This window comes from Gallinula chloropus, assembly GCF_964237585.1.
Source record: "Gallinula chloropus genome assembly, chromosome: 26".
In the NCBI taxonomy this organism is placed as follows: domain Eukaryota; kingdom Metazoa; phylum Chordata; class Aves; order Gruiformes; family Rallidae; genus Gallinula; species Gallinula chloropus.
This window is the reverse complement of record NC_140111.1, coordinates 3,377,850-3,403,342: the sequence shown is the minus strand read 5'-3', so window position 1 is coordinate 3,403,342 and position 25,493 is coordinate 3,377,850. Positions and strand designations below refer to the sequence as shown.

Sequence of the window (25,493 nt, the reverse complement as noted above, 5' to 3'; positions counted from 1 at the left end):
TCGTTATCAGCGGAAGCTCCGCCCGTTCCGGCGCTGCCCCCGCCTCGTCGTCCGTTCCCAGCCCGGCCCGGCGGTAAGATGGCGGCGGTGGCCGAGTGTGATGTGATCATGGCGGCGCCCGAGGGACCCGGCGAGCCCGAGAGCGAGGAGGAGACGCGGAGGTAGAGCGGCTGCCGCGGGCCGGCCTCGCCCCGCCGGGCGGGGGAGGCGGCGGCCGGTGTCGCTCCCGGCGGGCAGGGCGGGGCCGGGCCGGGTTCCCTGGGCCGGGGCCCGGCGGGCGGGTAAGGCTGGGGGAGCCGGGGGCGGCGGCGGCGGCTGCGGGTAGCGGGAGGGGGCGGTGGGGCCCGGGGCTTCGGTGCGTGGGGCGCCGCGGGTACCGGCCCGGCCCTTCCCGCACGGGCCAGCACCGGGGGCGGGCAGGGCCCGCCCCCCCGGCCTCCTCCGTGGGGTCGGTGCGGCGGGCACCAGGCGGGAGCTCTGCGGGGGCAGCGCCGCGATCCGAGGGGCTCTGCAGACACCGGGGCCGGCGGCTCCCGGCAGCGCGGGGCAGGGTGCGCTCGGGGCCGGCTGCAGCGGGGCCCTGCCCGCGGTACGCCCAGGGGAGGCAAAGGCCTTCCGCCGAGCCTCCCCCTCAGGGCCCTGGGGGAGCGCGGGGCTCGGCGGCCGGTGCCCGCGGTCCCTCCCGGGCTGTGCCGGGCCGTTGGGGCTGCGCCTGCTGCCGGCCGGCGCCTTGCTTTATTTCGGGGCGTCTTGGCCGGCTCTGTCCCGTGTGAGCTCTGGGGCCTGTGCCAGGATTAGAACGGGGGCCCTGTGGTGGAGCCAGGCTGCCTCCCGCCAGCTGGAGCGTCCTAGAAATCCTGCTCATGTCCTTTCTGCCTGGAGGCCGCGCAGGCTGGTGTCTGAAGAGCACTTTCTCCAGCTGCTTGAGGAAGGAAGGATTAAACTGTGGTGTAGAAGGGGAAGCTTCAAGCTCAGGGGTCTGAGCCCTCTTGGCTTCCTCGTCCTACCCAAGTCCCTTCTCCCTGGTACCGTTTGAATCCTACGCCCAGTGCTTTTTGCTCTGTCCTGCCTTGCTGCAGGTACCGGGCAAAAGTCAGTTGCTGGCGTGTTTGGGCAGAGTCCTGCTCTGAGAAGGTTCGTGTAGTTACAGACCTGCTTCAGGTCCTGGTAACTACCTTATTTCTACAGCACGCCTTGCCCGGGGAGCGGCCGTGCCACCTGAGGCTGGTGGTGGTGGGAATCCCAACCTTTCATGTGCATTTCTCCTCAAGAGCAAGCGAGCTGGTTCCCAGCAGCAGCTGAATGTCATGGGCTCTGCAGGCAGCGAGATGGGAAGGTGCAACGTCTAGGAAACTCCGTGGGCTCTGCAGCTTGTAACGGTGGCGGTTGGTTATCTCCTGGGGAACCAGGAGGAGAGAACTATTTCTGGAGAAGGTGAGGCGGCTTCCCTAGAAAATTACCCAGTGGAAGGAATTAAAAGGAAGAAACAAAACTGAAAGTGGCCTCCGAGGAATAATATTTTCGAAGTGCTATTGATGGCCTGAGGTGTTTTGTGCTGCTCGTTGACTGTCACAAATTGAAGGCTTAAGGAGCCGTGCTGGGAAGGAGCTGGCTTCCTGGTGATGTCATTCTAAGGAGTTAAATTAGATGTTGCTGAGGAGGCACCTGGGTGTTGTGCGTAGAATACTGACAAATTGTAATGCGAGGAAAGCCCTGTGTGTGGGTAAGGCATTCCTTCCCCCAGGCTGATTAAACATGGTGTTTGAGGCGTTCAAACCACGCTCAAGTCACAGCAGAGCTGCGTAGTGACCTCTGATGTTACCCTTCCCTCCTCCTGCCTGGGTCCCACTGCAGAAGTGACGGGCATAGGGAAACCAGCCACCAACCAGATGATCTTGGAAAGGCTGAGCAAGTGCAGAACCAGCGTTGGGTCCTTGCCCTGCTCAGTGAGGGCAGCTCTCCTGTGAGGGTCAGGGTTTGTCTGGGTGTCCTAAGGCCGGTGTGTAGTTGGTGCTTTCATTAGGTGCTTTCACAATGTGTCTTTTTTTCTGCTGTTATTGGGATATTACTCCTTTATCTTGCTAAAAGAGAAATGCGTGGGTAAGAGTTGATTAACCTACTTCCAGTTATGCCTCCTGCTTGCTCAGCAAGTGGAGGCCTCGCACACTCGTGTCGGCTGGGGCAGGAGGTCTTGTGGGGCTGTGCAATAAGCTCTTCTCTCCCATGGCCCTTCCTGGCCTTACATCAGCTGCCTGTAACTCGTGTGGCTCAGCTGGTCTCAGGTAAATTAGGGCCATGGTCACTGTATTAGGGGGAGGGTAATCAGAGGCTTAATTAGGTGTCTAATGTTTGTGAAATGCCGTGAGCAGCGTGAGGGCCATGCAGGCACTCTGCATTAATGGGCATGCGCAGGCACAGGCTGGAGTCTGATTTAGTATGCTCTTTGTGACGTGTCTGTCACAAAGAAACAGCAAAAAATAAGTGAAAACCTGTGTGGAATCATCGCTTGGCAGTCAGCATCAAAGGTTTCTGTGCACTCCTGATCAGGAGTTAGGAACAAGGTGCGGAGACCTTGCTTCAGGACTCGTGTTTGTCTGAATACATGACTCAGTTCTCTCTGGCTTCGTGAAAATTAGGAAATTAGCAACAGCAGAGATTTGTATTTCAGAGTGATTGTAACTAATGCGCTGGAACAGCTGAAAACATGCCAAATGGCTCACTCACAGGTTGTTTAAGGCACAGGAATAGAATGCGGTCACAGGATAATTATTGTCTGCTGCTGCATAAACTGTGGGGGTCCTTACGGAAGAGGGTTGATGTAATTGTGTTAATTTTATCTGCTGTTAGTGCCAGCTCCTCTGCTGGAGAGCAGCTGATGAGCAGGGGCTGGTCCACCCCCAAAAAGTCACTTTTTTTTTCTTTTTTTAAATTAATTTTAAAGATTTTTAACCCCTGGGGACAGTTTCTCCCTTCGCCCAGCTGGTCTGTGAGCTTGGGGTCGCTAGGCTTCTGCAAGGGAGAAGTTCCTTGTCATCTTCCTGGCAGCTCTGGATCTCTGATGTGCACACTTAAGGTTGGGTCTTTCTCCTCCACCTTCAGCACTGGAGGACGTGGAAGCCTCTTGAAAAGAAATACCTCAAGTCGTTCAGCAAATGTCGTTATGAAATGACCTGCCTGGACTGTTGCTTTTACAGCACATTTGCTGCAGACCCCAGATGTGTCTGTGTCCTCAGGAAATCACAGTTGGCCGTAGCGAAGCAGCGAGTGTGAAGTTTGCCACACACAGTGAACTGTGCAGAAGCCAAGGTGGTTTCAGACCTTGCCTGACTTTGGGCTGCTAATTAGCTCCACGGATGTTACCTGGAGGTTGCCAGGTATCGGCGATCAGCAAGAATCTTCCCAGTGTTAGTTTGTGTGAAGTGAGCTGTGTCTCGATGGGGCTCCTCTCAGATAAATGCCGTGCCCTGGCTGTGGGGGTTAGTGGGCTGGGGGCACCCTTGGTGGGAAGTGTCGCTGTGGGGGAGCCTGAAGAAGCTTCCCCTGTTCTTGTTCTGCTTGTCAATGGCACTTGAGTTTCCCAGGCTGTAACAATCCAACTTGTTTTACTGATATGTAATTACTTTAGGGTCTTATGGTAGTATGAAGAGCAAGAGCTGCTCACCTGGTGGCTGACTCTCCCATGGACTTGCAGAACGCTTGAATACCCGGAATCGGGCGGTCGCTTTGTGCAGCGTGAGAAGATGGTCTGTGCCTACAATTCCAGCCTTTGGCTTTAACAGGAGAAGTGCTTTCCTAGGGTGAATCATGTTGTAGATGCAGTTATTTTTCCATGTAGTTCTTAGAGCTGGCTGACTTCCTCCTTTTAGTTTTCTGCAGATAGAAGCAGTCTCTTAGCTGGTTCCAGAACCTTCCGTGGCTTCTCGCGACAGCTACGATGTGCCCTGCCAGAAATGACTGTGCCATTGCTATGAATTAGGTTAATGCAGAGCCCTGCCAGCGAGGTGCCTTATGTAACTGTGCAATTAAAGTTGGGTGCTCGTTGGGATGTTCTCAGCCACAGCTGCAGGCAGAGGTTTGGTTGGGTTCTGGTGGCTTTTGGTTTTCCATGGTGGAGTTTCCCCTCAGGTGCTGGGGCCGTTCTGGGGTAGGTGTAGAGGACATTTAATGCAGAAGGTAGGTGTTAAGTTGCTGTTTCCAGGCATTTTGTTTCATGGGACACGGGGCTGTCCCCACCCCTGGTGCAGATGCCATCCATCCGTGCAGACACTGGTGAGTAGGGACTGGCTGTTTCCCTGCTTCGGGGCGTGCTGTGAGTAAGGCTCATCGTGTTCACTTCGATTGTGGCTGGTAGTAACCCCTCTCCTTGTTCAGTGGGGGGTGCTGATGTGCAGAGAAACGTCTCCTGCTGTCTTCTGCTCTGCTCCTGCAGCAGGGCCGGCAGGATGCCCTCCGGCTGCAGAGGGTGATCACGCTGTATCTGAGACCTGCTTTTGCACCCACAGCCTTCCTCTGTGTGGCAGGGCCAGAAACATAAGCGCTGCTAATGGGAGGTGTGCAGGTAGATAGATCCGTTCCCTTCAAGCTAAATCCTTGGCCAGAGCACAAAATCTAACCCGGAGGAAGGGTGTGATGTTTGCAGGGAGGTGTGCCCTGCATGTCTCTCTGTTTAGCTTCTCTTTGAGTCCTGAAAGAAGGGAGGGGATGGTATAATATGTCCAGTGGCAAATATGACAGCTAATTTTAAGCACTAGACATCTGCCTGCTGTAAACTGTATTGACATCACCACACTTAATTTACCCAAGCAGCTGAGTAACATCTGACAGCTGAGAATCTGGACTGGATTTCAACCAAAAAAAATGTTGGATAAAGGCACCGTATGCTGTTGAAGAAAGTCTCTGCAAGAACTGCTTGGAAAAGGCAGGTGTGTTCCCTTTCTCAGAGCATCCCAAAGCAGATTGCTTGGCCAGGACAGGGTTTGGAGCCTTCCTTCAATCCTAGATTTCTGTTTTTTTTTCTGTCACTGTTTCATAACAGAGGCAGGAAATGGAGTAGGAGTGAGGGTCGAGAGAGCAAGTCTGCCACCTGCTCAGCTGCTGAGTTTCTGGAGCTGGGCGGTATTGCTGAGAGAGCACAGACCTGTGTGTGAAGGGTCTGCCAGCCCTGGCAGCTGCTGTCTGTGCAGACCCCACAGGTTTTTTGAGGATTTGGGGAGTCAGGTATGCTGTGAAGTTGGTCTGTCTGTGTCACATTGGGAGCTGGAGCAGGAGGGGTGGAAGCCACGATCGGCACTCGAGCGGGGGCAGCGTGTGGAAGCTCTGAGGAGGAGGCAGAAGCTGTTGGGCAAACGTGGGATCGTGTCACTGCTGATGGCTGCTTCTCATAGCTCTGCTCTTGTGGGAAGGAGCAGGGCTGAGCCTTCAGCAGGGTATGGGGAGTGGAAGCAGCAGCAGGCAGCCAGCATCCTGAGCTGCATCCTCAGCCTCTGGGTGTGCGAGGAGAGCACCCTGATACACAGCCGCTGCTTGGTTCGGTGGCAGGTCATCTAGGGTGATGGGGTTGGAGCACTTGAGGAACTGGGGGACCTGACAAAGGTTACAAAAGAAGGGGAAAAAAAATCACTAGTTTGCAGGTACAGAGTTACTCCAAACAGTCCCCTCCTTGTGAGCCCATGGTGCACACAAGCAATGAAAGACCAGCTTCTTCCCAAGATCCTTGATGCAACTCTTCTCTGCCTTTTATATCCAGCATGGAGCGGCCCTGTGAAGACACCAGCCTCCCCTCACAAAGCAATCCATTCAGCATGGATCATATTTTTAGCAAAGCACGATTCTTCTTCAGTTTCAAAAGTAGCAAGTGGGGAATGCAGCCTACATCAGTGCGAGATGCAGAATGATCTCATTCAGGCTGCAGCATCTGTTTGGATTGAAACAATTACCAGTGATATCAGGAGATCTGCATTTCTTCTTGTTATAGCTGGAGACCGTGGTAAACAAGAACTGTTTTCTCTGTGTGCTTTCTATGTCAGTGGAGCACAACTGGGGAGAGATGCTTCTGTTCTGTGTCTAGGATCTCAGACCACAAGCCTCGCGTTTCCAGCTACTGTCTTGGCCTTCGTGCTTTGGATGTAATTTGCTTGTTCTGCTTTCATCATTAAGCTTTAAGCCATGTGAGCAGTAAAAGTACCTGTGTACAGCCTGCTGGCGTTGTCTGAGATGCTGTGATGTCGATACATCAGTCTGTGTCAAAGGCACTGCTTAAAAGGAAAATAGACCAATAAAAGAGACTTGAAAACTAATTCTTGTGTCTGCATGTTCTCTCCAGCATCTCAGCATACCAGTGCTTTGTGGAAGGTGGTTTTCTCCTGTATCTGTTCTTTCTCCCCCTTTCCCAGCCTGCCCCTTTGCTGGCAGACAGGGTGTCCTGGCATCCAGCCCTTTGGCTGTATCTATTAGACGATGCTTCCTCATAACATGACAGGTAGAGTTGCTGAAAGGATAATGACTCAGGGGCTGGTATGCAGAGCAGGTTACTGCCATGGCTCCAAGAGACAACCTCTGCTGTTTGTACTGTCCACCCTCTTCAGAGACAGAGAGCTTCTGCAGGAAGGAACTTTGATAGGATCTGTGCTTCTCTTTTTCCACCTGTGAGTACAGAAACAGGAGAATAAAGTTCTGGTTAAACCACTTACTGGCACAGTCCCAGAGGCACAGAACTGCTGATCATTTTTTCCCCTGTATTTTGAATGTTGGGTCAGTGATCCTCAAAAAAGGTGGTTGTGTTTGGGCACATTTTAATCCTGCAAAGTCTGGGTCCTGCTGCTTGTGGTGCAGATCCACCTGAGGCACACCATGGTTTCTGAATCTTGTGGCCCTTGGAAGGGAGGAGCATGGAGGGGTGCTGTACTGCCTGGGGGGGCTGGCTGCTGAGAAGGAGCGAGGCTGCAGGCAGGATTCTGCCTTGGCAAGGTTCTGGGCAGGCAGGGACATGGGTTTCCCTCTCGGGTAGGCGAGTTCAGTGCTGGTTGGAATGGGAGTGGGGACAGTGGGGATGAGCTGAACCCCAGAGCTGTGACACGACCTTCCCAAGGCAGTGGGGTGTGTTCACTGAGCCATCTATGTGCCACCCACTTATTCATCTTGTTTCAAATCCATATGGCGCTGGGGTGGCTCTTCCCATTGCTTGACTTAGAGTTACAGCAGGGCTCATCTGCCCCATTGCTGGAGGGGAGCTGGCAGCAAAAGTGAAAACTGAAAGTGGGTGGTGCTGCAGCCAAGGCTGGCTGCTCCTTGTGTCTATTGTTTTGCCAGCTGGCAAAGCTGGGATGGCTCCGAGAAAACAACCCTTTGCATGAGGGGGTTGTGTGGGAACGGCCAGTGGCAAGTCCCAGTGAGGGTAGAGACATGTGAACTTGTTTCAAGACAATTCCCTTTGTTCTTTCTCTAGTAGGCTTGCTGAACATTGCTCTCCTTCACTGGTGGGGTCCCTCCTCCTCCTCCTCGTTTCAACTCCTGCGCTGCCTTTGCTGAGATGAGTGCTGGGGGGCTCTGGCAGCACCTTGGTGAGGACACTGCAGCTTGAGTTCTGCCCCTCCTGGCTTAGCAGCTTCCAGTAGAAAAATACATTTCTCACATAAGGACTTCATCTCTACATACTTCCAAAATAAGTGCAAAGGGGTGGTTGACTCTCATAAATCCACTCTGCACCCACAGGTCTTGGCTTTGGCAGCTTGATAAAATGCAGGGCGAGTCTGCAGCCTTTGGTCTTTGTTGTCTGTACCAAAAGAGGCCTCTTGCTATGGTATGTTGTAGCAGCAAGAGCCCTTTTCCACCCTTTGAATGTGGAGTGGCCACAGCCTTTGGTGAAGACGGTCAGCTTCTGTCCTGTCAGGTTTATTAGGAAAACGGGGGCTACTGAAAGACAAAAGGGGGAACCCCAGTCCTGAACCGTACCCCAGGCCACATCTGATACTGGAGAGTTTTGCAGAGGTGTGCAGAAACATGGCAGTGGATCACTCGAGTTAAACTGTGTGTGATAGCTGAGCCTGATTTCTTGAAGGTAAAAGGTTATCTCTGGTTATAGTACCTGGCCTCAGGCCACGTGCTGCTGGATACCAAAATAAAGATCCTCGGTGCAGCTGAACAGCTCGTGCTGTGTGGGATGGAGATGTTTGTGTGTAAAGAGTCCCATGACCCTTCACCCCAGCCCTGTGGTCTGTGCTTTGATTTGGTTTGCCTTGGGTGTCCCCATAAAAGCATTCTCACAGCAAGCAGTGCAGACAGACACCTTCTTGTCTGAATCCTTTCAAGCAGGGGCTGAAGCCCGACATCTCTGCACAGCCTGGCACTGCCCCATGCCCACCCTGCAAGTGCAACTCAGCTCTGGCAGGCTGGGGTCACCTGGCAATTCTTGCTTCCTTGGCTTCTGCTTCATTGCTTCAGCAGAGGCTGTTGGGAGCAGCTGGCAGTCGCTCAAGAGCTGTGCAGTGACCTGTGATGCTCAGCTGAACCTGCCCCTTCTGTGCAGCCGCTCCCTTGTGCAGTGGTCCCATGGCTGGGCTGCTCCAGCAGAAGGTGTTGAACAAGAGGAGCTGGGGCTCGGAGCTACGCTGGCCACATCCCCGTGGGACATGGAGGATGGAGTCTGAGCTGGTCTTTGTTCCCATGGTTAGAATTTGTCTTTGTCTGAGGCTCCAGTTCTGGCTGTGTAAGTGCTTTGGAGAGTGGACAAACAGCATCTGCTGCTCAGGCTGCAGCAGTGGAGTCCCACAGCACAGTGCAGGTCTTGACTGCTGCATCTTTTTGGGGTGATGCTCTTTTTGAGTCAGCTTCATAGTTTTCCTGTGTTAAACAGTCTAGGAGGAGAAGCAAGGGATTCAAATCAGTGAAGCTGAATTAAACTTTACCACCATGATACGAGTCCCCTCTCGGTGGCTTATCTAAAATGGTGAGGGTAGATGGGAGAAGAGAGAGAAGTGCTTCGTTTCCTTCAGTGGAAACTTTGCTGTCAAGAGTTTAAGGGATGCTGCTTTAAACCATATGTTGTGTTTTTTTAAATGTCCTAAACTGTATCTGCAAATGCTTGCTTTTGGGTGTGAGGACTATTTCTGGACCTGTTGCCAAGGCAGTGCCAAGCTTCTGCTTGAGGCTTGCACCCTTACTTCCCCATGATTTAGTTGTTTTCTGTCTGTAGAAGTTTTTCTTGCCCTGCTTCTTAAGCAGGTGGGACTACTGAGAGAGGCTTTTTGACTTGGGTGACTGCTGAGGTTATGCAGCACCTCTCAGGACTTTTCCACTGTCCCTGTACCACTGTCAGAGCGTTGCCAGGCTCTGCGAAGCATCCGAGACTGAGAGGATGCTCAAAGGGGGCTTTAGTCTGCTCTTGTGTTCCGTAACGTTCAGTTAGGTGGTTGTCTCCCTATTGGTGGCCGTGGTAAAGTGGTGTATCTGGGAGCCAGGGTGTGAGGTGGGTTCTTTGTGATGGGCAGTGTGTGCAGAGGAAGTCTCACAGCAACCAGCTATAAATTCCTCAGAGCGCTGAGGAGTTGCACTAAGATTGCTTGGGGGTCAAGTGCTCGGTCGTGGTCAGAATCTGGTCTGATGCTCAGTTCCTCTTAAAATGGGGTGTTTTCCTTCCTTTCAGAGAAGCGGAATCATTCAAGGAACAAGGAAATGCCTATTATGCCAAGAAAGATTACAATGAAGCGTACAACTACTACACAAAAGCCATAGGTGAGAACAGTTGGTGATAATACACATCTTTGCTGAATACAGTGTTTAAGAATCCAAGCTGGTTATTGATTTAAAGCTCACAAATAGAGTTTCTTAAACTCCTTTCCTGCTGTAATCGCTTTGTGAAGCTTCACCAGGCTTCTAACGCAGGTCAGTGCCAGTGTGGGTGGCTGCAGCAGCCCTTTGCTGCTCCTCCAGCCAAGATGCTGCTAATGGGAAACCAGGCCAGCTTTCCCTCTGGTGCAGGGTCAGCAGTGCTGCTGGATTGAACGCTGCCAGCTTTTGTTCTGCAGGAATTAATCCCTGCCTGGAGTGAGGGGAGCAATAGCTTTATGACTTGCTGTTCAAAACAGCTCCTCGACCATCGTGTGTCATCTTAAAGCCGCTCAGGTGATGTTGTAAATTGGGAGGGAATGTGAGTTTTTCATCCAGCTGCAGCTTCTTAATATGTCCTGCAAGTCTCATAGGTGTGTGCATGACACTAATGGTGAGTGCTCTGCCATCTCCTCCAGATACCTGTCCTAACAATGCCAGCTACTACGGTAACAGAGCTGCCACGCTCATGATGCTGGGCAGGTTCCGAGAAGCACTGGGAGATGCTCAGCAGTCTGTCAGATTGGATGATAGCTTCGTCCGGGTACGTGGAAACCTTTGTACTTCTCATTTGTGTCTTGATACCCTTGTCTTCACCTTCTGCAGCTCTTGCAACTTCCTTTTAACTGTCTTCTCAGGGCCATCTACGGGAAGGGAAGTGCCACCTGTCCCTAGGGAATGCCATGGCTGCCAGCCGCTGCTTTCAACGCGTTTTAGAACTGGATCATAAGAATACCCAGGCACAGCAAGAGGTAAGGGCTTCTTAAAATGTAAATAATCCCAGTAGGCAGGCCTGTCAAAGGGAGTGGACTGAACTGGCACAGCTTCTGCTTCGAATTTGCAAGGTGGAATCATAGTCATCCTTAGCAATGACTGCATGCTGTGAGGTAATGGGGAAAATGAGATGCTGTCAGAGTGCCTGTGTCAGTTTTTCAGTGGACTGCCAGGTTGCAGAGTTACTTCTGTGTGTGATTGTCTCCTCTCAGCAGAAAAGCACAGAGGCTAAGCTGGTCTTTGGCCCAGCACTCCAGTGGAGAAATGGGGAATGGTGGGGAGGGAGCATGGAGGTGGGTGATGCAGCGTGCAGAGGGCTGCTGCCACTTTTCTCTCTCATTCACAGGGGTACGTTTTCCTGGGTTGCCAGTTGGGTCACTCGATTTCAAACTGATTTTAATGCTGACAAAAGTATTCACGTAATCTGCATTATTGTTCCCTGGTCTGCAACAGCTTTTGCTCTGAGGCTGTAGGGATTGGCTGCTGGATGGTGTGTCGAAGCAGGGACTATCCTGCAGCACTTGCTGTGTTCTGTCTTTCAGCTGAAGAATGCCAGTACTGTTCTGGAGTATGAAAAAATAGCTGAAGTGGATTTTGAGAAACGGGATTTTAGGAAGGTGAGATGAACTTCCCTGTCACAGGGAGAACAGACGTGTTTTGTCTGGCTGTTCAGCCAGACACACGTCAGATGTCCTTGCTGAAGATAAGCTGAGTGGAACAGGAGGTGCCTTTGCTGTTGAAGCAGGGCTGCAGGCGAGCTGCAGTGGCTGTGAGAACAGCGAAGGTCACGCTGAACGAGTCAAGAGCCAAGGGGGTGACTGGCTGGGGTTGGCTGGCTGCTCTCACTGTTTGCTTTGCAGGTGGAGTGGAAGCTGAGCGACCTGTTTGGTGTAGGTTTTGGCAGCAGCAGCAGCATTCAGTGATGCTTTGCTCCTAAAATGCATATCCAGGATTCTTCTTTCTCAACTCTTTAACTAAAAAACCAAGGCAGTCTGTCTGCCAGTTTTATAGTGAGGGTCTTCGAAGGGGAACTGCAGAGCTGTGTGGGGCATCCTTGGTTACTGCTTCCAAATCCTTCTTTGCAAGGCTGTAACAGGCTGCAGCTGGTACTGACCTGATAGAACAAGAAGTGACAGCATGACATCTAAAAGGCACCAAACGCTTCTCAGGCAGCTCTCTCTGTTCAGTGGATGTGTGCAAGGCCCCAGTTTGGCCTGGAAAGGAGAATGCCCAGCACATTAAGCCCATCATTCAGGTCACTGACTCTTGGGCTAAGCTCAGTATTTTAGAAGGGGAAATCCCAGCTTTGTATCACCTGGTTTTGAGGAGCAAAAGGGGCTGTATGGTCAGTCTGGATTTGCTGTGCAGGGATTGCCCTGCCCCTACTGCAAATTCTGGGCTTTGTGTCCATCCCTTCACTTCTCCCATCTCGCTCCCTGGGCAGGCTGGCATGAAATGCGACCTTTGTTTCTGGAGAGCTGCTCTTGCTCCTTCCTCACCAGAAGCCATTGGCCTCTCAGTCTGGAGCACAGTGCTTCCCACAGCGGGCCATCGTGATGTCACGGGCCGGGGAGGCAGATGAACCGTGGTGGAACAATGACCCTGTTCTCGTGCAGATGTCCCTACCAGAGAGGCTGAGATGGAAAAGACCTATTAGATCAGCCTGCCCGTTGCAGTCGGAGCAGTGTAAGATCAGTCCCTACACTGTACTTTGTGTGTTTTGTGCAGTCCAAACTCTCTCAATCTATTGAATTTCTGTCCTTCCCACGTGCCTTCATAACGCAGGAAACAGGGGCAGAATTGTCATCCTTGGCTCTTTAGGGCCTGTGGTTTCAGAGGAGTTAAAGGGATGGACCTTCCAGAGGTGCCCTTGAGTTTTCCATGTAGTGCTGTGTCATAGGAACGCAGCAGGTGCCACAGACCTCAGTACAAAAAGCCCTTTAAGGGACAGGACAAAAAACCTGCACAAGAGGGAAAATCCCTAGCAAAATACATGTTTCCACATGTTTTCTCATCCACGTGAGGAGGAATTTAAGCTGTCTGCACGCTTACCTTCCTCCTCAAAGACAGTCTCAAGCGTGGCAATGGTGCAGCCCCTCAAACTGCACCGGTGGCTCTTTCCAGTGCTCACATTTGTGTGGGTTTTTTTCCTCACACCAGGTTGTATTTTGCATGGACCGTGCTTTGGAGTTCGCTCCTGCCTGTCATCGATTCAAAATCCTCAAGGCTGAATGTTTAGCACTGTTGGGTCGCTACCCAGAAGCCCAGTCTGTAGCAAGGTGAGTGTCTGAGGTGGAGACTGAGGAAGAGCTTGTGGTGGGTCCTGGCTGCTGCTGAGATGAATGAGGGAGTATAAAAGAGAAATATTCTTCAATGCAAACTGTGATGAGGAGAAGCACATGGATTTATCTCCTTTAAAGTTAATCTTGTTTAGACTCTTAACCGTACAATATAATAATATTCTAATAATAACTTCCTTGAGCAAGTTCTTGCACTTTTTACACCTCTGTACCACAGACTTTACAAAATAACTGAACATCTCAGCAGAGGGAGAGTGCTTTAGGAGATCAGGAGGAGACAGGAATTGGGCAGTGTTTCATTCTTTCTTCTCTCCATCCCAGTGACATCTTGCGAATGGACTCCACGAACGCAGACGCTCTGTATGTCCGTGGTCTCTGCCTTTACTATGAGGACTGTATTGAGAAGGCAGTGCAGTTCTTTGTCCAAGCACTCAGAATGGCTCCTGATCATGAGAAGGCCTGTCTGGCCTGCCGTGTAAGTTGTGGATTTTGGGATTGGGATTGTAAAATTTACTGGGATATTTATTTTTTTAACCAAACACCTGACTTGGTGCTGCTGGATCCATCCCTTTTCCCCCAGCATTGGCCTTCCCCAGCTCTGCAGTGGCAAGGAGTGTGCTGAGCCCTCTCCAGAGCATACAGAGAGCTGCTTTAGGTGTAACTGAGTTGCTAGGAGCTCTCTCAGAAGACTGTCATACTTTAAAGACTGTCTCCTTTCATTCTAATTTGTTCCTTGACCAGATACAGGAGCAACAAAACATGGTCTGTCAGTTCTGAAGAGTTTCTGACTTTCAGGTTGAACAGTAGTGCCTACAGGCTGACTTGCATTTAAGCACTGTCCCTTTTGTTTTGCTCCTTCCCTCATCTCTACTCAGCCATAGTTCTTTCACCAGCTCTTTAGATTTGTTTGCTGGTATAAGCTCTCAAAAAGTGAGATCCCATTCCTCTTTTTTTAATCCATAAATTTCCCTCACTGTCATGTTCTCAGACATTAGGCAACCTTTGTTCCTTTGGAGAACGCCTGTAACTGGCACTGCCTGTTCCTTAGTGCTTCTCTTGAGGGAAAGGCAGAATGCCTGCAGCTCCTTTCAGCTGCTGTAGTGAGGCTGTGACTTGTGTCCTGTAACGGTGCCTGAAACCAAACAGGCACAGCTATACTTGAGGGCCCTCACCCAGCAAGACACAGTGCTGGGTGCCCCTGAACCACTGGCCTGATGTCCTTACCCAGGGTATGTTTCCTTTCAGAATGCCAAAGCACTTAAAGCAAAGAAAGAAGATGGGAATAAAGCTTTCAAAGAAGGAAACTACAAACTAGCATATGAACTGTACACAGAAGCACTAGGAATAGATCCAAATAATATAAAAACAAATGCCAAACTCTACTGCAACCGGGGGACAGTTAATTCAAAGGTAAGAAACGGTCACCTGGCAGGTGACACCTTTCATCCTGCTCCTCACCATATGGTTTAGAAACTGCACATGGGTTATTCTGGAAGCACAGGCTGCTCTGGCTGCTGGGGCAGCTGGATCTTTCCAGTGCTGCAGGCAATGTTTCAGGTTTTTGTACTTGCACAATGTTTGGAGCTGTTCCAACCAGCCAACAAAATTGACTCCTGAAAGAAAACTCAAATACTTGGGCTGCCTGGAGTGGGAGGGAGAGGAGGAATGCAGTTTAGCTTTCTCTTAATCAGCATAAAGGCATCCTATTTGCTTCCTTCCTGGTAGTGAGGAGATTTCTGTTCTTACTGTTTTTGTAGATCATCTGTCTTGCTTTGGGTTTCGATCTAAAAAATAAACAACCCAGGAAAACCTAATTTAAAAACCCTGGACACTTTTTCCAGGTTGGCTGTTGTATTTTGATCATGTGCTGTCCAGAGAAACACTCATGTGATAGTGTTTCTGTTCCCAGCCTGTCTTTCCTTGAGACCCAGTTTCCTCCTCAGCTCACTCTGTGTGGTGATGTGAGGCTGTTGGACACTCTGCTTGGTCAAGGGACAGAGGCTCCACTCAAACAAAACAAGCAGTGGGGTTTTTAAAAATATTTTTGAGTTTATTTTCCTGTCTGGGAATTAGTCTGGACATGGAATAACTTGGTTTTCAGATGGTTCTCAGGAAGACGCTTGTTTCCAATTGCATCTCTTAAAGACAAGCACCATGTGGTTCTACCATTTCAGTAGCCAAGCTTCTCATTTTCCCCAAGGGAACAGAAACTCTATGTTTTGGGGGTATTGGAAAAAAAATTTCCTAGGTGCAGACACACAAACCAGTGAGATTTTCCACCTTTCAGTTGCTTGAGATCATGATGCTGCTGAGCAGCCTTTGTTCTCTGATTGGGATTCGCTTCCCTTCTCTCTGCCATTGTAGCTTAGGAAACTTGAAGAAGCAATAGATGACTGCACGAATGCAGTGAAACTGGATGACACCTATATCAAGGCATACCTGAGGAGAGCACAGTGGTAAGTCGACCTTTGGAAAGGAGGTGCTGGGCAGGTTTGCAGGTAGGAACCTCCTCCCTGCCACCGAGTGACAGGGGAAATGAGTCTGAGGCATGAGTAACAGGTTTTGGCCTAAGGGGCCTCTTCCTTACGCTGCCAAGGGGATGAGGAAGCTCTGTGTAGTCAGTGCTGCCCGTGTGGATCTGGCACAGCCTGTGGATCGCTGTATTTAGGCAGGGTTGGTTCTAAAGCTTGACTGGCTTGGCTGTAGACTGCCCTAAGGCATTATGTCTCAGTGAGCCTCTCTTGAGCTTTTCCAAAAGGCTGCTGCAGGTAAGAGATCTTACCCTGGAGAGCTGTTCACCCTTGGACAAACCAGCCTTTATTCGAGCTGCCCTGCTTCCCTGAGGTGGACCTTGGGAGGTAGTCAAAGCTCTGTTCTGACTGCAGATTCATGTGTTAGTTTCCTCAGTACTGATTATTCCCCAGTTTGTGGCAAAGCTACCTGGCTTATAGATGATCCAAATATGTTCTTGCAGCCTTCCTGGTTTGCATTCATTTTAATTTACAACCTTCAGTGTTCTCAAGATCCATCTCAGTAACTGCTAAATTCCAGTAAGTAGTTAATATGTGAGTAAGGCTGGAACGCCAATAGATGGGCACACATCCCTCTGATGTGCCATGATTGTCACTTTAACCAGTGGTAGTGTACACCTCTGCACCAGCTTCCTTGAAGTCTTGCTGGCTGGTATTCGTCCCTGCGGCTGGCCTAAGTAATTATCAGGTCATTAAAGTAGAACTTGTGGTGCCAAACGAGATTGCAGTCTCTGCTCAGAGCCCAAAGTACATGTTCCTGTGCCAGGATTTCCCACAGACAGCAGGTGCCTGGGCTCCCAGTCAGTCAGCAGCGAGCTCTCTGGCTCCTCTGCTCTTCCTGCAATCAGTTCACATCAGTCGACCTGGTACCTGAACCCCTGTTGGTACTTCCTGTGAAGTACAGCTTGAGCACCAGTGTTTCTTTCCACAGTTACATGGACACAGAACAGTACGAAGATGCTGTAAGAGACTATGAAAAGGTTTATCAGACAGAGAAAACAAAAGGTGAGCATATTGGCATTCTTCTTGTGTGTGTTTCCCTTAACTGGCAGTTTGTTGTTGCTTTTGTCTGCTTTTTCCTCCCCCTGGTTTGCCCCCTTCTCAGAACCCCACAGGACAATGCTGAAGTCCTCAGAAGCTGAAATGCCCATCAGGGAATCTGGTTCATTGCCCAGCACTGGCTGCTGAGAAGCTGAAGCAGAGCCCTAGACTCAGAATATCCATTTGTGGATATATTTAGTCAGCTTGCTTTTTTAGTAGCTGAAATGAACGGGGCAGAGTAACCTCAGTCCCTGGGGTTTGGTTTCTACCACTGGTTTAGCACCAAGACTGTTACCTGCCTTTGGAAGCAGCTGTCAGTGACGGTGAGGCTTTAATTAGCTTCCTGGGTGTGAATCCATGTGGATTGGTTACTTGTAGACTTGAATTTCTCAACCCAGATCAGCTGAGCATGTTGGTCTTCGGCCCCTTTTAAGGCAGGAGATTGCACCTCACACTCAAGCTGCTGCCCTTTGGTGTTGTGCTTCTTTCTAGAGCACAAGCAACTGCTAAAGAACGCACAGGTGGAACTGAAAAAGAGCAAACGGAAAGACTACTATAAAATCCTTGGGGTGGACAAAAATGCCTCTGAAGATGAGATCAAGAAGGCTTACAGGAAAAGAGCACTAATGCATCATCCAGGTACCCACCCACGATTAGAGCACGTATTGTTGCTGTTATGGCTGTGCCCTGTGCTGCCATCGCTTGGAGACAGGAGTCAAATGAGGGGGAACCTCTGGACAAGTGGCAGTCCTGACCCTGCAAACCTGAAATCCATGTGGTGACAGCAGCTGGGACTTGTGGCAGCTTCCACTTCCTCTAGAAACTAAAAACTTCTTCCCTGCTTGTTTGTGTGTCCCTAGACCGACACAGTGGGGCGAGTGCAGAAGTACAGAAGGAAGAGGAGAAGAAGTTTAAGGAGGTTGGTGAAGCCTTTACAATCCTGTCAGATCCCAAGAAGAAGGCTCGCTATGACAGCGGGCAGGATCTGGAAGAGGATGGATTGAACATGGGAGGTGGGTGTTCCTTTTGACACTCTCCTGTGCCAGCCCTTGAACAGAGCAGGCCAGGGGTGATAACTGCCATTAGGCCAGAGTCTTTCCCAGGAAGTGTGAAGTAGTGTAACAGAAAGGTTGTGGGTCCCTAAAAGCTGCCTATCCTAAATTCTTATGTTGCCCTGTGACTGAAATACTCTGACAGCAGTTGGTTTTGCCTGATTTCTGGTAGTCAGTGGCCAGTGCTCAGGTGGAACAAGCTGTTGATAGCTTTTGTCTGTGCGATGCTTTATGGGCTCTCCCATCAAGTAACAATTTCTAAACTGCATGAACTAGAACTGGCTCTTTTACTTCAGCTCACACTTTTCTTTTCCTCCCTCCAGACTTTGATGCAAATAATATCTTCAAGGCCTTCTTTGGTGGGCCAAGTGGCTTCAGCTTTGAAGGTAGGTGGAAGTGTTCTGTCAGCTGTGGGCACGTAAGTATGAGCTCCCTGGGCAGGACAGCTCGGCTCCCAGGGTGGGTGTGCTGTCTGAGAAGCACATTTGACTTTTCCATGTGAAAGAATTGAAGGGCATTTGAAGGTTGTCAGCTCAGCATGCCAGCCCTTGGCCGTTCTGCATCTTGTCTGTTCAGAAGCAGCAAGACCTGGGGTTCCCCTTTCCCCAGGCACCTGTGGCTTTGCCATCTCAGCGCCGCTTCGCTGCTTGTGGACTGTAACACGGATCCAGCCGCTGGTGCTAAAGCCACAGAAGGTGATTCTCCTCACAGCTCCTGTGCCTGTGTCCTGCAGCACCCTGGTTTCTTCACAGAGTCCCCATGAGGTGTCTGGGCAGTGAAGTGGGCTGTTCCTCACTGCCCCTTCACACCTCACACGCGATCCGGCTTCTCCACACGCCCTGTAGGGTCGGTGCAGTGCTGAGCAGGCTCACAGCACATGGTGTTGATACACCCCTCAGGGAAGTGCCTGTTCCTTAAGGTCTTGTGTTGAGTTTTGCCACGCTTTGTGTGGTGTTTGCCCTTTCTTTGCCAGCCCACCTCCTTCACCCACGTGTCAGTAGTCCACTCATGTTGAAGTGCTGCTGGAAACGCTCCTGTCCTGCCAGTTCAGATGGTTTTGTTGGAGTTAGGTGCTGGTGGGGTGCAAGCTGTGGCTGTGAGCTTTGAAAGTGCTAATATCTTCCATTTTCTCTTTCAGCTTCTGGGCCTGGAAATTTCTTTTTCCAGTTTGGCTAAAAAAAACCAAACAAACCCCAAACAACACCTACCTGATCTGCTTATTTTAACCTTGAATACGGACATACTTAGACACCTTCCTCCTTCATGTCTCATTGTACTTAGAGCAATTTCATTTTTCTCAGTTGGAGACCTCTGTTTTGTGTGCGTTTGTGTGTGAAGAGGAAACCAGCTTGGGGAGGGGAAGGCTTGTGAATTTTGTGTTACTGTTAATTTTATTAAAAAAAAAAAAGACCCAACAAAAATAATAAATAAATAAAGTTTTGAATCTTTTGGTCCCTCCATGCTGGCCCATACTTTCAGACTGTTCCTGCTCCTCAGCAGAGAGGATTTCCCTGAAGTCCTCCCGGAATCTCGACTTGTAAGAGGGTGAAGTAACCTCCTGTGTGGTTTTGGCTCTGAAGCGCAGTGTGGCAGCATGTCTGGGGTTTGTAGTAACCTGGAAGATACCTTAATCTTCTGAAAATTTTGCCAAGATCCCATGGAGTTTCACCCCACTGTGTCTGACCTACCAGCTGTCTCTGGTTTTTTCCTTTTCTTTGTTCCTTTCTTTTTTGCCATGGCTCCACCAGGACGATACACTTGGGCATTAACTTAAACAGTAGTGTGTGAGCTTAACAATTTTGTATTGCTTTGGATTTCAAAGAGCAGCTTGTGTGAGAATTCCCTGAGATGCAGCTAGAATCAAGGGCTGTGTGTGTCCACTCCAGGAATTGTCCTGAGGGAAGACTGGACTTGCTCTGGGCTGAATTTCTTCACCGTACGTTGGGTTTTTTTTTTTAATTAATCCACTTGAACATTTAATATTTGTGCTAAAACTTGATTATTTTGTTGGGCTTGATGTTTGATTTCATGTTACTGACCCACAGTGTGGACGAGCTCTTTGTAGCTCTGAAGAAATGCAAAGTAACATTCAGGTTAATAGCTAACCACGGTTACTGTCTCGTGCAGCGCTGTGCTCTCACCCTGTTTACAGGAACTTGTTACAGGTTCGTTAAACTAGTCGAGTCGTTTGCAACTAGAAGTAATTTACTAGTCCAAAGAAGCAAGAAAATGCAAAGTGGAACTCTGAGCTGCCAGCCTGCCACTTGCTTCTGTCGCACGCGGCGGGATGAGCTGCATGTGGCTGCGCCGGCCCTGCTGGGGATGGATTTGGCCTGGTGGTGCCGTGGGTAACATGGATGCTGGTTAATTTTGACCATACTTCTAAAGTTGTGGCAAGATCTCAGCTCAAAGAGAGTGAGGACTCTGCTTCCAGGATCCTTTCCTTCTGGAGCGGGAGGAGTGGCTTTGTTCCAGTTACGCACTGGTTGCGCAGCGGCTCTGGAGAGCGGTGCCTGGCTGTGGTTTTGGGCATCCTTGGTCACACGTGGGGCTCAAGAGAAGGAGCATTGGGTCTTGTTGGGAGGCGACCTGACCCGCAGTAGCGTAGTGGCAGCCACAGGGCTGAGTTTTGCTTGGCTGAGAGACGTGTGTCAGTACAAACACGGGCGAGCTCGCTGGTAGAAGAACCCAGCACCCAGTCTGTGATACCTGGTGGAACCTTTCCTGCAGGAGCAGAGGCCAGTGGGAGCTCCCTGCATGAAGTGATTTCCCATGAACACTGATGACTTTGTCTTCCTGTTGAGGGCTGGACTTAATCCTGCTCGGTGGGACGAGGTGCTGGGCTGCAGTGCACGCTAACTTCATTCCCTGCAGTTGCAGTAGTGTCGTGGTGCCGCCGCCGAGGACGGTCTGCCAGAACGTTTGACAATCTGCTTTCGTAGAGGGAAGATCTAAGGGCTTAAATTCTAGTACTGCAGAATAAAGAAAGTATTTTATAACTTGCTCAAAAGTCAGCTTTCCACGTGAGCCAATGTTGAGTTGTATTTCTGAAACCAGACTCTGCCACATTTATTCTGACTTCCTTCGCACTGGTGTAACGTACCTGTCTTGTGCTGGAAGCCAAAGGAGGTCCTGGCATCCTTCTGACTCTTGAGACGATGAATTCCTGGGGAATTGAAATCCTGGTCTATGCACATCGATACTTCTCCAGTTCTTGTGGCACTTGTATATCAGAGTTTACAGGACTTGTTCTGGTGTGGCATTGCAGATCCATGATGTCTCGTCCCGCGTGTGTTGATATTACTGTACAGTTTGGACTTTTCTCAGTCTTTTGTCCCCAGCAGAAGCGTGTCCTGCAGTTGTCAGTGGTTTTTACTGTCATTTCCCCTCCCCTGGATAAGTACAACAGGTAATTCCTTCTCCAAACATGGAGACTGTTCCTTGGAGGAGAGGAGAGGAACGGCGTTTCTTCTGAGAGAAAACGCATACAGCAGATGTTTATAGAACTGTACGTGAATGCATGATTTAATGTCATTAAATATTACTGTGGTGAGTGCCAAGGCTTCTCCAGGGCACGTCATTGTGTGACTGAGTGCAGGGGAACACCCATCCCCTTCTGCAGGGACTGTGCCTGGGGCCGGCAGCACCGGTGCTGGGGGTAGAGCTGCCATGGTGTAACCGCCTGTGTCCCAGCTTGGGGACACAGGGGGCTGTTGTGCAGAACCCCCACTTCAATGTGCGCTGCTGGCTTCTGCACTGGGAAGTTAGGAACATTGTTGATGGGTTGTGTTTTGTACTTGGCTGCAGGGCACCTTGGCGTGGGTGTTCCATCTGGTACCGCACCGCAGACCTCCCCGGCTTCCTCCGCTCCGCAGGAGCTACCAGGTGTAGCTCACCACAGAGGTAGTAAGTATCTTGCCGTGGTTTTATGCCTGTGCTTTCTCTAGAGTGAGGGAAGAGCCAATGGAGGTGGTTGCTGTTGGTGACAGCCCCAAAGCACAGGCATGGCAGGGTGGCTGAGGTTTGATACGTGCTGTCCTCTCTGGGGTGACACAGGGAAGAAGCCAATGGCGAAGCCCTTCCTCTGAGGAGCGGAGCTTTCCGGATGTCAGTACTCACAGAAAGGTTCCTTGTTGGGTGCAGCAGCAAGAACCTCAATGTGTAACCCTGGAGGTACCTGACCATGCCCCCCCATCCCACATACAGCCCCTCATGCCCAGCCCCCCGCGCTGATGCCGAGCAGGTTTTGCTGCACAGGGTCACATTGGCTGGTACTTGGAAGCTGCCCTGAGGCAGCAGAGCTGGTGGGCAGGAAGCCAGAGCGAGTTGGTGGGCAAGGGAGGGGGCTTTCAGCAGAGGTGGGGGGGCAATTTCTGTTGATAGGTCGATGGCTAATGGAGTAGCTGTCAGCTTCCTCTGTGGGGCGATGAATGCAGGGACGAGTGTGTGCATGGGGAGGGGTGCTCAGCTCTGCTGTCCTGACTTGGCCACGTGCAGAAGGACACGAGGAACTGTTGGACTGTTAAGCTTTCCCTCCGATGTTTTTTGCGTCATGGTGCTCGTGGTGTCTGAGCTGCTGTAGGATAGTTTCACATAGTGAAATGTGGTTGCATTCAAACGGAAATGGAAGCAAATTCATGCTTTAAAAATGAAAACATGCATCGGTGACGTTAGTGTGTGGGAGCTGCTTGCATGTGCAGTGGTCTGATCTCAGACCACGCAGCCTGGTGTGTTGTTTTTCTTGTGTGGATTCACTTTACAAATCTGATGCTGTGGCAGCTCCCCTTCAGCGGGGGGGGGCGTGAGGGGGTCCTGTCTGATGAACCTGGACTTGAAATGTGCTGTATGAACCAGCGTGATGCTCCTGGCTGCCGCTGCGACAGGCGCTGCATTGCTTCTGCTACATAGGAAGGTTTCGCTTGTGAGCTTGGAGGGGTCGCTGTAAGGTTGGACCCCAAGTGCTAAAGGCTTCTGACTGTTGTGTAAATACATTAACACAAGTTGGGAAAAAAGGAGAAAGTGAAAACTTTTAGGGACAACAGTGTTATTATCCATGGGATAGTGCAGGTCTGTTGGCTGTTGGTGTCTGAGGGGGATACGGAGCCAGAGCTGCTGTGCCACTTCGTTTCCAACACGGAAACTGGCCTGGCTGCTGTGCCCACCGGTCCCCAAGCCAGCTGTGCTGACTGACCCAGCAGAGGTTTGCTCCTCTTCCCCGTCACTGCCTCCGTGTCAGTAATAGCTGAAGCTCCTCGCTGATCTGCAAGTGGATGGTTTTCATCCCGCTTAAACTTGTGCCTTGTACCCTGCCCTCGGGAGAGGGGTCGGCTCGTGCGCTGCACCCACCGGGAGCGGAGCTGGCTGCCCCCCCTGTGGGTCTGGCCCTGTGGTCCCTGCGTTGGGGCAGCAGGAGCCGTGCTGGGCATAGTGCGAGGAGGACGCACAGTGCTTTGGCCCCCCTTGCCATGCCCTGGCTGTCCACCCCCACGCTGGGGGGTGGGTTACCCACCCCACGAGCAGCGCGAGGTGACTTTTTACTCTGGCGTTGGTCTGACTGTGGAAGGAAAGCAAGTTCTGGGGCGCAGCGCTGCGAGCAGGGGCTGAGGTGAGGCAGGGGCTGCAGCGCAGCGTCCCCAGGCAGCCCAGAGCCATAGGGAGAGCTGGGTGCTGCCCTTGGCTGGGGCTCTGGCAGAGCCAATTCACCCTGGTCATCCACCTCTTCCTCCTCACTTTCCTTTCATAGCTCATGCTTCTACAGAGAGAAGTGGTGTGAAGCACTGCTGAGGGGCTGAGCGCGGGGCAGCACCCCAGCGCCTTCGCTGCATGCGTGTCTGCTTTGCTGTGACCACATTCAGTAGTCAGGACGAAACCCGGCGCCGATGTGAAGCCAGCTTGGGGAGGACGCTAGAGCCTGTGCTGCAGTATTTATCCCAATTGAAGCTCTGAATGTTTACCTCAGTGTAAATATCTCAGCCTTTCCCCAGGGAGGAAAGGCACGTTGCATGGAGCAATCACTGTCCCCACGCTTTGCCAAACACCTCCTCCTCTCTAAGCCAGGCTTCACGTTGGTACTGTCCCGCTTTGGATCCTTTACCTTTCTAGGATGTGAATGGTAAAAATGTGAATATTTGTTGTTTACTTCATTAGGCATAATTCATAATGATGTGTTTATATGAAGAATATCACAGACTGAAGCAAAACCATATGCAATTGGTTTACTTTATTATAAACTGTATATGATGTACAAACTAATAAAAACTTAAATGATGACAGTCTCACTGTGGTTCTTGAACAGGCAGGTAAGGTATTCCAGCCCTGCGGTGCTGGATGTGACCTGGGGCACGGGAGGGAAGGGGCTTGGCCTTCTGCACGCCTTTCCTGGTGTGATGGACCCAACCCTTGTGTGATCTGTCAGGAAAGGCCCAAGCTGAGCGCTGGGTGCTCACCCCTCTGCCAGGGCTGCTCTGGGGAAGGGAAGGGAGGATCATGGGGGAACAGACACTTGTTTTAGGTTACAACAAGGATCTGTTGTCATCCATCTCTTCAGAACAGCAGGGAGTGTTGTGCTTTACCCATATATGTGCAGAGCATCGACCTGAAGCGTTCCTGGCTTTGCTTCCCAGCGCTGGAGGTGGAATGCTTCTGCAGAGGCAGCTCCAGCCTTCTGTGCACACCCAGCTCCAGGGAAGCCGTGCCCATCCGACAGCTCCCGCCAGACACGAGCCCGGCACTCACTTCTCAAGCACGGTGAGTATTTACATAGGTTATTAATACAGGATTAATTCCATGATGCAGTTCACCAAAGCCTGAGCCATAGCATGAGCTTATTCTGTCCTGACCTGAATCCATTAGTTGAGTTTGTTATGGTGAAGCAGTGACCCCCCCCAACCCGCCTGGGTGCAGAAATATGATGCAACAAGAGGGACTTTGGGACCAAGTACTCGATCATTAACAGGTTTTGCAGCCAAGGGTTTAGGGTTGAGCAGATGAGTTACGCAGTTACGGTACCTCCACTTACTTCCTAAACTACAGTGTTACCTCCAGCCTAACTTTAACATTCAAGTGCATTAGAGAAAAGTAGTAAAATCTTGCATGAAGTACAGTTCTATACTTCAGACACGATTTTAGTTTCTACAAAATAAGATGGAAAAGATGTTAGCTCATCTTTTCCACTCCCTGCGAGGCAGGATCGTTCCCTACAGGACAAGGACATGGACAGTGCTTGGTCCAGCCCACTCCCAAGACTGAAGTGAGATGCTGGAGCCAAGCTACAGGAAGGGAACTCCGCCTCTCCTGGAGTTCAGGGCCTTCCCTTGGTCCCTGACAGCTCTTCAGGGCACCATGTGCTCCCTGGCACGTCCCCCTGCAATTGAAGGGAGGGTTCACATGCAGTGAGCGTGAATTGGGGTGAGCATGGCTGCAGGAGACACCCCTGACCAAGGTTGCTGGGTGCCCTGCTGCACCTACTCATGGGATAAACTATTAGTAACTGCCACACACCAGCAGTGACCCTGGACTGGGTCTCTTGCTGGTTTTACCCAGTAAATCGGGTGCCCGGCTGACCAGTGCCAGTCCCCAGGTGTGGAAGAAGGGGAGAGAGATACTATGTGGTTCCCTTGGCTTCAGAGCAGTTACGAACAGGCTTTGGTCTGCCACTGCGTGTAGTCCTGAAGGTAAAGGTGTAACGATTGTGGTTCGTGGGGAAGCTCTGAAAGACCACAGCTGATCTTCCTCTGAGGAAGAAAACAAGCAGAACACGGGGCTAGCTCTTGCCATAACTCAAAATACGCTCAGCAGCTCCACAGTTACATGACAGTTTTCCTCTGTCAGTCAGGAGTTGCTCGTTTTCTTCCTTGTTCTGAGGCTGACAAACTCTCCCCAGAGAGGCGTCACACCGGGGCTGGCAAAAGGGCTTACTTTAGTAAAGGTAGAATTATTTCTCTTTACACTTTTAAAGGTTACAGGAGTTACTT

The 25,493-nt window shown here is 50.9% G+C and overlaps 1 protein-coding gene across 1 annotated transcript; it reads left to right on the top strand.

Moving 5' to 3' along the window:
- The first annotated feature begins 54 nt into the window (after positions 1-54).
- DNAJC7 (DnaJ heat shock protein family (Hsp40) member C7) lies at positions 55-19,527 on the top strand. The gene is made up of 14 exons (XM_084275301.1): positions 55-161; positions 9,641-9,729; positions 10,242-10,366; positions 10,461-10,574; positions 11,139-11,213; positions 12,757-12,875; positions 13,218-13,371; positions 14,142-14,306; positions 15,261-15,352; positions 16,359-16,432; positions 16,961-17,107; positions 17,329-17,481; positions 17,844-17,906; positions 18,659-19,527. The coding sequence occupies exons 1-14, from the start codon at positions 79-81 to the stop codon at positions 18,694-18,696; spliced, it is 1,491 nt and encodes a 496-aa protein (XP_084131427.1). The 5' UTR covers positions 55-78; the 3' UTR covers positions 18,697-19,527.
- The last annotated feature ends 5,966 nt before the right edge of the window (positions 19,528-25,493 follow it).